The 10971-nt window shown below is 40.0% G+C and overlaps 1 protein-coding gene across 1 annotated transcript in view; it reads right to left on the bottom strand.

Moving 5' to 3' along the window:
• The window catches only part of plekhh3 (pleckstrin homology, MyTH4 and FERM domain containing H3), a 37820-nt gene that overhangs the window by 17179 nt on the left and 9670 nt on the right, over window positions 1-10971 (bottom strand). Inside the window, exon 3 of the mRNA XM_005920319.3 lies at window positions 236-330. Within this exon, the coding sequence (XP_005920381.1) occupies window positions 236-330 (95 nt within the window). The remainder of the gene's footprint in view (window positions 1-235; window positions 331-10971) is intronic.

Raw genomic sequence — 10971 nt, 5'->3', positions numbered from 1 at the left:
CCAAACAACTATCCAGATACAATTTGCATTGCTAGAAAAATGCTAAAACGTTAAGTATTTCTGTTAAATAGTAAACTGACGACTGGCATTTAAAAAAATAATTTTCCTGTCTGAAGCCTACTTAATTAGTAATGATGTCAGCATAATGAATATCTGATAATAGCAGGTAGATGCATTTATTTAAGGAGGATAAGATAAACGGTGGTGCTATGTTAGTTGTGTGTGTCAGGCTCACCTTTTACCAAGAGTTCAGGTTCTTCCTCCTGTCCCATCTTATTCTTGTCAATGATCAGGCTTTTCATCTCTTCAGAAGACTCCGAGACAGTGTGGCTAAGTGGAAGAGGAGAAAGAGAATGTAAATAACCCTGCTTCCCTCTCAACTCAAGTCTTCCCCTGACTACTCCCTCCCATTAGACAGTTAATTGGCTCAAAGACACACAGTTGGCTATGACCCCCCGCCCCTATGTGACTCTTTGCCAGCGTTGAGCCTCTCTGATACTCTTAGGTGGGGAGGGGGATCACACTGAAAGAGGTGCCACGAATATCTGTCCTCTAGCGTTTTCCCACTTTCCCTCCCTAGGAGCACGCAAGCCCACAAACACACACTCATACATACCACGCCACTGTGGACAGCTCGTCTCTCTTTTATCACTTTGGCCGGCGAGCCAAAGGGGCGACTGAAAATAAATGTGACAGAGCGACGCCGGCCCCGACTCCCAGCCAGCCAGCCAGCTCATGCTGGTCACAGGAAAGCAGAAGGTTCAAGAGGTCACCGCCTTAGATAGTTTAAAGCATAAACATCAAAAACATAATTAAATCTGCTGAATGGATGTTTTCTTGTTCGCCCTTTAATGCCCCACAATCAAGTCTACAGCCGTTTCCACGCACACTGACTGTTCTGCATCTGGTCAGCAATGCTGTGGACAACTTCAGACTTGTTATCTCTGGCCAAGGCCCATTTCAATTCTATTACATTGTTTAGACGTTTTATCTCTTGTCATTTATTTACCTAATTACTCGTTTGTTTTCTCTATTTCCTGGATCTAACTAGCATGTTAGGTACAAGTGACGAAGCGCTCCTTCCTTCCTGTCCTCTCCACCTCTTCTTCCTCCCGGGATTACCACTCAGGAAATGAAATCAAGCCCTCCCTCCTTCCCTCCCCGGGTTATCTCTCATCTATTTACCTATGCATTTGCTAGCTGATTTATGTCATTATTGATCTGATAATTCAGGAAGGTTCCTCCTCATTGAAGGCAGCAATAATCAGTGGGTCAGAATATACCTTTATCTGCACTGGCTCAGATTACAGCAGCTGCCAGTTTCTGTCCTTTGACCTGATCACTGATCGCAGGGGAGAGTCGAGATAAGGTCAAAGGATTTCTGAAATGCTGTCTCTTATGCATATGTTATCTTTATGATGTTTATTTGCAGTGGCTGATTCTAACTAACTGGCATCTCTAATTTAAGCTAATGTCCAGACACCGTGAAACTCTAGCAGGCCATTTTTTCCATATGTGTGTATAAATTGGTATGACGCATAATCAGAAGGCAGAAGAGAGAGAACGAAAGAGAGAGAGACTGTCACATTATACTCAGCCATGCTATAAAACTAAGCCTGCTCGCCTGCCACAGCAGCAGCCTATGGGGATCTCCATCACCCCGTCCATCTACAGACCCCATTTAAATGTTTTAAAATAAACACAGAAATGTGACATCTCTTTTTTTGAGGTTGTTAACTCCCTCTACATAACAGAGACATTCACGCAGACAAAGCAGCCCAAACAGGATGGGAAAAGGATCTATAGAATAACTATGAGAGGAGTGCGTAGCTGTACTATTGTTTCTGTTTATAAATATCAGTTTAGTCTACACGAATATTAAGTCTGAAATTCTAAATAGCTTCTCTAAAGAAAAGCAGGATTTGAGAGGGGTGTTTCAGAGAATTGAGTACAAGTGACATTCAGGTCATGTCTAATGGTTATCCATCTTAGAAAACTTGGCTCTTGTGTGCATTTTTTTTGCTACACTTCAAGCACATTCATATATATTATCTCTAACCCTTAATGGTGTTATCCCCCACAATGAACCTGAAATACCAGACAAGCCAAAAGTCACTGCTACAAGGTCATGTACAGAAAGAGGGAACATTAAAAGAGGACAGAAACTCAGGTAGGAGGCCAGGTTTCTGTCCAACGTTTTGAACTTTAGCGTCACCGAAAGCCCGACTTTCAGAATAAATGATTTATAAGCAGGGCCACTATTGTCCCAAAACCCACTCTAACATCGAAATCTATCCATCATTGACTGTGGCTGCAGACCACAGCGGTATAGTAATATTACTACTGTTATTTCTATATAACAAGCTGTTTTTGTGGCTAACATTTTTTCTAACTCAAGAAGAATTACATTATAAGATATGAAAAAAAAAACAACACTGTAGCCTATATCAGAGAATAACCATCATTGTCCTCTGACCACATGTTGGAGGTATAAAAAAAATTGCTTCAACAGATTTATTACTCTGGTATTTTGCAAGTGTAGGTACAGACACATGTGGACATTCCATTTTGTCTATGTATACATAAACTGGGTAAAAAGTACTATTTCTTCATGGCAATCTATGGTGTAACAAATGGGGCAACTGTCTAAGTAAAGTTGATGTGGGAGTTTTGGATCTCCACAGCTGTCCAGCATCCCTACAGTACAACCCCAGTCCAACCCCCTCGCCCCCATACTACCACCCCCCACATTCCCAGAGGTTGCAGCAGCAGGCCGTGACGGTGGGGCGGTAGGCAACTTCCTGAGTGCAGGAAGCAATTTAACATGGGGATTAGACACCACGACGAATAGAGCTAACGCAGATCTACAGACCACACCTCTACAGACCGCACCTCTCTCTCATTTGTTCTCTCCTAGAAGGCTAGGAGAGGACTTTTTTTTCCAGTTTTTTTTAAAAAATCATTTGCAATCTCAGAGAAACACATTGTACGGCAGTATTGCTTTTAAAACCAATATGGCAGCGCATGTAACGTTAAAGTGAAAAGTAAAGAAAGCAAAAAAAAAAAGAAAAAGATCCACATCACACAGGTCAGTTTCGACTAGAAAATAAAAACTGTTGGCTGTCCCGTGAAGTGGAAGAGGGAGAAGTTATGAAAATAAGGCTCAGAAAAAAGAGACCCGATTTGTTAGAGGAAGGGACATATTTCCCTATTATCACACAACCACAGATATCTGACTCCACAGCGAATACAAAGCACGTTTTAACAACCTGTGTAGTTGCATGCAGGCAATATCTTCTGTCCTCTGTACAGAAGATATTGCCTGCGTGATGTAAAGCCAATGAGGCCTTAAATACTGGGCTATGTAACAATTTGCGTTTGCCGTATCCCAAATCTTTCAATGTAACAAATTTTGTTTTGCCATCTCTTTTATGCCTAATCCCCACAATGGCAACGTCAATACACAGTTCAGGAGTCGATGTGGTTACAAGCAGCAAATTATTTGTGATGTATTTGACAAATGGGAACAAAATAATAGAGAAGAACATACCAAAGAAAAGAGGAAGAAAAAGATTAAGAGTACAATATAGCTTGAACTAATGCAGAACTCATTTCACCTCAATTTGGAAATGTGTTTCCATTTTACATTTTTTTTATTGGTAGTATCAAGGACACCATGCTTTAGAGTCTAAAAGGGTGAAAATTGCCACATCGTACCAATAATACCAACACTGTAACTTCTTTTGCCTTACAAATGATTATTTGGAGGGCCTGAAAATCTCAGGGGGTAAATAAACGTCAAGAAATTATAAAGGTTTAGCAAGATGACTTATGCCAATACCATTTATGTCATACCCATGATAATAAAAGGTCTTGAACACTCATGTAGGTGTATACAGTTGAATTTGTCTACCTTCTTTAGCTGGGTGGAGATTGAGTAGTAATTAGTAATGAGGTCACCAAATTCCATGCACTAAATAGAAAGACAAACTTGAATGTTGTCTCAAATGTCTCACCCTTACAGGTGCAACAAGACTAAAAGGAGAGGCAAGAACATGTCAAACAGCCACGGGTGTGTACACACCCACAAAGGCAATAGGAAGATATCTAATCAGCCAAAGCAGGTAAAGTCAGTGCCATATGAGAATTTAGCTTCCTCCCAGCAACTTCATTACCTGCTAATCTTGTCCATATATGATTATGTGCTCTGCTTTGTAAGATCTCGTACCCTAATTTGGGTTTTGATTTTAGTTTTCCACAATCATAGTATAACTAGGTCACTTGAGGCAAATTTCAGAGGTTTATAAAATATCAAAAGTTGTCCTAACCACAACCTCACTTCGAATTAAAGTAAAGTAAAGTAAATGTAATATAGGAATAGCAATGCCAGGAATAGTCAAGTTGAAGTCTGGAAGACCAAATAACCTTTTGAAAAAACTGCTCATTGCTAGAAAGAAAGGAAAACCCCGGTTTGACTGCCAAAGGACGTGAGGAATATTTAACAGTCTGGAGAAGCGGTGCCACTGTTCTGAAGTGCAGTGGCACCAACACGAAAATTATCCTCATGCATAAGTCATCAGTAGAAATACAGTTTTGGTTCCTAACAACAAAAAAGTGAATTATTTCCTGAAAAGAAACATGCACGGCTGCATGAATGTGCTAACAAGCCATCAGTCGAATATTTTTAAATTAGATTTTGGTCCAGTACTCATTTAAAGAGATAGGTCACGTATCTGTGATGGTATATGATCTATTCAGTTCCATTCTATTCTATTTTGTTCCGTGTTTACGACATCACATCAAGCCATACCGCATGTCTTTGCACTTTAATGCTAGTTGTACAGCTAACCGGGGACGTAGCTAACAGCAAAGGGTCAGTAATTTGATATCCCAAGAGATTTTCTTTGTGTGTTTGCAACAGTTTGTGACTTAACAGCAAACAGTGATGAAGTAAGCTGACAATGATTGAATGTTTATTGAACTTCAGTGGAGTGTGTGCCAGACACACACCCAGTGAAACTGAGAGGAGGCAGAGAAAAACTAGAAAGACCATTAATGACAGTAAACCACAGAAAAGACTCACAAGGAGTCCCGCACTAAGCCGAGCAACTGCAAATAAACTAGACAATAATACCCTTTTTTTATTTTATAGATTGCTGCTCATCTTTGTCCCAAAAGCAATTTAGTACATTTATATATTTAAATATTTTTATTTCTTCTATTTTCTTTTACAAAGTTGGGAAATTAATGTTTAGGTCAAGACTTGCAAGTCTTGACCTAAAGACACATAGAGGGAGATTGCTGGTCTCTAACAGTCTATAAATGAAGCAGTGCTATCAGAGTTGTACTTGTATCAGCAGATATCCAAAGCAAAGGTATACTATGGACAAAAGTGGGCCCCACCTCTTAATCTTTGATTGATTTTTTTCAGTCCTATTTCCAGTTATAAAAAAAAAAAAAAATTGAGTCTGCCTTTATAAACATTTGTGAAAGAATGGACCATTCTACAAAGCTCAAAGAATCCAAGCACAGTACTTTAATAGGATGTTAGTTCATGAAATGTATTTCCTCCAACATATTACACAATCATCTTTAAGTAGTATTTGCAAAGCCGAAGTGTTTTAGGAACCGCAGCGACTCGGGCACTAAGTGGCGGATCATGTAAAGTTACAGAGTGAGGTTGCGGAGTACTGAGGTGCATAGTGTGTCAAAGTTGCCAATGCTCTGGTGACTCAATAACTGCGCAGCTCTTAACAACAGCACAAAAACTGTGTGTCGGGAGCTTCCTATTACAAAGTTCCGTGGCCGAGCTGCTTCTTTAGGCATGCCTACTACATGCAAGCCTTGACCTTGTGTAGGTTTTATTCATATAATGTATCGGTACTGTGACCATAAAGTTTGCATACCTACTAAAAAGAGTACGTCTTTGAACACAAATATTTTCAGTGATCCCTGGCCCAAATAAATGGTTCTTTCAACTGAAGAAAATGATGTACATGATGCGAGTGTTCCTTAAAGCCAAGGAGTGCAGTTGAGTGCGTGAACTGCACATGATGCTCTGTGAACAACAATACAGCTTGCTGGTATGAGAAATGTGAACTACTTCAATTTAATCTGTGTGAACTGAACTTTGAGCTAGCTCTTGCAAAGGGTGACCTTGCACAACACTGAGCTTAGGGAATATTTTACTGCTGGAGCGAATATTAGATTCATTTAAATGCCAGCAAATCCCAGAAGAAAGGATGTCCTGCAATTTTTTTAAAAGCTGGTGATAAAAATGATCCTAAACATATTTCAAACTAAACAATAAACTACCTGAAGAGACACAAGTTCAAGCTTTTGCCATTGGCCCTAAATGCCACAAAACCTCCAGATAGACCTGAAAGCAGCATGCATGCAAGATGATCCATCTTATAGAAGTAGATGCATTTTAAAGGAAGTAAGAATGCCTTAAAAGACAAAATACTCTTAAAAACATGCTGCTGACTATGTGAATATTCAGTGTGTACAGATATGGAGATGGACATTTGTGGAATTTTTTAAACCAAGATTACCTTTCTGATCTCTAACTGAGATAGAGAGCAGAGATGGAGATAAAAAGGTAACCATGATTAAAAAAAATTAAACAGCGTAATATTATAAAAGTCTAAAGATTAAACAAATTAACCAAATGTCACTTCTCTAACTTTTCTCTAAAGAGAAATTTTTGAAAAGGATTCCCAATATTGTGCATGATTTTTTCACTGTTTTTTTTTTTTAAAGCAGCCAACGTTTAGGAAATCTGTACAATGACCATGACACACATCCAGCAGTGTGAGCAGCACAGTGAATTAATTAGTTTGTGTCTGTCTGCCTGGTTTTAGTTTCTGTGGCAATGAGTAATTGATTTCAGTCCAGGATCTAATCACACTGCTGAGACATTAATTAAAGCTAAAGAGCCACTGTCCTTGCTCTCGGGCTTGCATGACCGCAGTGAAATGAAACATTTCTTGTAACCCAAAAGAACATGCACGGTTGCAAAAATGACCATTGCATTGATTAGTCACAGGAATACTTGGGAGAGTTGTCTGATGGATAAATAGCTCAGGATGTGCCCAGAAAGGCATTTAGAAAAAGCACCAAGTAAAATAAACCAACGTTTATTAAAATCATGCTCATATCAGAGGCTTAATAATCATTCTTCCTGTAGAAATCCATCTATTTCTCTTCCCTTCTCCATAGAGTGCATAGGCTGACTGCATGGGCCTCTGGCTGAAACTGGGCTGGTGGGAAAATGGGAATGTGGTGATTAAGACTGGGCCTATATGACCTCCCAGCTAAAAATACACTGTTTTCTCAAAACCACTGCCAAGAAGCTCTGGACTAGGCAGAGGGGAGAGGGAAAACAAAGTCATGTTATGAGACCTGAGTAGGAGGGACAGGAAGTCTGAGTTTGTGACTGAAGAAGTGTTGTCAGCAAGGCATTTTATGATAGAGAGTAAGTGACTCTTTAGTTTGAATAAAGCCATTCTACTTGTGAAACTTAGTAACGCGGATTAAAACTTTCCATATTTGTTGATGTTGTAAACAAGTCCAGATTGTGATGGTTGGATGGTTGACAGACAGGACGACAGACATCCAGACAGGCAATTACTGGGGGCCCACTCCTAAGCTCTTCACGCAAACACTCACTTGTGTTATGCATACACACCCTCTGTCCTGCATGTACATAAATTTACACACATGAAATACATTCCTTAATACTGTTCTCTTTTAGCTATCTAGTGGCAAAAACTTCAAGCTTCTGACTACTTCAGAGAGCTGTCAACGAAGAAGAGGAGAAGCTAATTCCAGAACAGATAGAACTCAGAAAAGTCTTCAAGTGTCTACTTTCTTTTTAGAACAGTTTGTACTCTCCCCTGCCTCAGCTATGAGAAGGAACTTGAGAGTGAGGAAAGGGAAGATTAATAAAAAAAAAAAAAAATAGTGACAATGTAAAATGGATTTCAGCATGAGAACAGCAAGGAGGGAGGTGGCAGCTGGGTGGCACTTCCTACTGACCGAAACACCAACAGGGAGTGCCTCGTGTCATCTGCCTGAAGACCCATGTTTGGACAATTAAACATTTTTATGTAATTTTGTGTCTCCACACCACCCAAGTAGGTTTTGGGAAATTTTCAACTTTAACTTTAGGAGATTAACAAAAGTATTGCATTAACTGGTTAGGAATTACAGACCTTTTTTTTATACAGTCTCCCATTTTTAAAGTTTCAAAAGCAACTGGACAGTTGAGTGATAAGTAGTTTCATGACCAGGTTCGATCCGTTTCCTTGTAATTCAATGACAAATGAAGCAGATGAAAGATCTAGAGTTGATTCCAAGTACTCGACTTTTACTTGGGAGCCATTCACGAGACCTCAAGAGGAACTTTGTTACCCATCCAGGTGACCTCTGCAGTCTCAACTAACTGCAGGTTTAACAATGAGCAAAAACAGAAGTTGCTTTTGAAGAAGTTACTGGCAGCACGCAAAGTAACAACTGGGGCCTTACCAATGTGTCCTGAGGTCAGTTTCACAATTGTTAATATGCAAATTGTCATGACTACTAACAAATGAGAAATGGCTGCAATCATAGTATTGTAATATGGTAAAGGATTTACCCTTAGGCCCCCTCCTCTGTCCAGAGATGGCCGTTCCCTTTTCACATAAATGCCCTCCTTGACTCCCTGCTCAAACCATCATTCCTCCCTGTCCAGGATGTGTACATCCTCATCATTTCAAGAGTGGCCACTGGTCTGTAAGTGTAAATAGACTGTGGAGTCTTGGCCTGACAAGGTAGCTAAGGTTGTTTGGTTTCACTGATTTATAATTCACAGTAATCCTCCTGTTTGCGTTGGGGACCCCGATCCTCGGCGTGGACACATTTTCTTCAGCGGTCAGGACAATTTGCATATTAATGATGCTGAAACTGAGCACATGGTCCATTGTTAGGCAATCATGCTGGTTTTGGTCATTGTGCAAATGGACTTTTTAGAAGGTTGGGGAAACTGAGACTAAAAAAGTTGCTTGGATGAATGCAAAAACGTTTCTCTCACTGGAAACGCTACGTCCAGATGAACGCAATCATCTTTCTGGGATTTCTTGATGATTGAGATTGATTAAGATATGTAAATACAATTGAAGGAGGCCATCTTTAAATATCCGATTGGTGCTGATACAAGTAGCAGGATGATTTCTGAAGTCCACATGGGTATTCTCTGCTCAAATTCACACATATGCTTCAAGACTCATCAGACAGCACTTCACAGTGTAGGTGGAGAAAGACCCGAAGCATACGGAAAAAGCAACCAAAGAGTTTCTAAAGGCAAAAAGAAGGATATTCTTTCATGATGCAGTCAACATCATCTGATCTCATCATCTGATTGAACGCAGAGCCCTATAAACAAGCAGCAACCAAAGGTGGCTGCAGTGAAGGCCTAGCAGATCATCTTAAAAGAAGGAAGGACAACACATAAACAGTTACTCGGCTTATAGTCTTCAGTTACTTCATTTCAAATTGTGTTAGTTTGTCCAATTAATTTTGAGGAAATATGTTAGGAAGTTGCAGGCATGGATTCTGTGAGACCCCCTGAAATCAGCTAATGCACGGCTAATTAGCAGAGTATAGCCATGTTAACAAAAAAAAACAAAACCTAATTAATCACAGTCACACCTTTATTCCATCTAATTGTTTAGATTAACATTTCCTTGTGCACAATGCAATCCAATAGTTTGGTCAAAGTCCAATGTAAATCAGAGCTTGCGTCTCCTCTTATGCAACAATTAAGATGAATTGATATGACTCAATTTGCTAAAATAGCAAAGTTCTGGCTTATCAGAGCCTAACTTGGCATTCCTTCCGTACAGCTGAACTTCTGGGTGTGTCCATTCATTGGCCAGGTAATGAGCAAGCGCTATGCTCTCTAATCTTTGCACTTACTGTGATGATTACAGCCAGGCAAACACACAGACTCTTCAAACTAGTAGTTAATCATGCCATGCGGACCACAACAGTGCAGAAATGACATACATGCACACACACACACGCACATGAACCCGAGCCACACCTCTTTTAGGAGTGCTGTTGAGGCAGGACTGAGTCACCCAGTCCTTACTTCTTTCCGTCCTATTTTCCCCCCTCAAGCCTCAAAAGACACCATGTCACGTATGACTACAGCAAAATATTTCATTTCACATAACCACTTCCTGGGACAGCTCTATTCTTGTTGAGAGTTTCTGCAGATCCTCGTCTGTTCATTTGTGATGGGCGATAGGCCTACAAGTCAAGCTTTGTGATTCATTGCCTGTGAGTCGGCAGATGTACAGTTACGATTGTGGAAGGGAGAACGGGGTGGTGATAAGGGCACGATGCCAGAGATAGAGAGAAGCACAGCCTGGCTACATCACTGTCTGAGATCACAGCCATGCACTAATAGTCTGGATCAAGCCCTCCATGAATCACTTTTGACTCTCGTTTGTATTAACATGTAATCCATTAACCATGTAATAAAAGTAAGTACATCCCAAGGAAATCCTCTGCCATTCACATATGCAGATAAGCAAACATCTCATCCCTTTTGAAGCAATATCTTTAAATAAGTTCAATCCAATCCAATTGAAAAATAATTACTTGTCTTTTGTGGAAAAAGTAAATACAGGAAGCCACAGAAACTAGTATTGCTCCCTTTAGCAGAAATAATTAGCTTCTTGTATGCATTATTCATAATGACTCACTCTGGTGTAGGCTTGCTAAAAATCTTGATTGCGCTTCATTCAGTGGTACGATCCTTAGCACTGTTTTTTTTCTACTCAAAACCCCACACAAGATCTGAAGGGGATTCCAATCAGGAATTTGAATGGGCTTATTGAGCCATTCTTCAGTGGATTTGCAGGGAGGATGAAAACCTGTTGAAAGTAGAGATGGCACGATACCACTTTTTTATGTCCGATACCG

Source organism: Haplochromis burtoni, unplaced genomic scaffold (assembly GCF_018398535.1).
Source record: "Haplochromis burtoni strain Fernald_Lab_line unplaced genomic scaffold, NCSU_Asbu1 Contig_21, whole genome shotgun sequence".
Classification (NCBI taxonomy): domain Eukaryota; kingdom Metazoa; phylum Chordata; class Actinopteri; order Cichliformes; family Cichlidae; genus Haplochromis; species Haplochromis burtoni.
The sequence above is the reverse complement of the archived record's forward strand: the minus strand, read 5'-3'. Positions and strand labels throughout refer to the sequence as shown.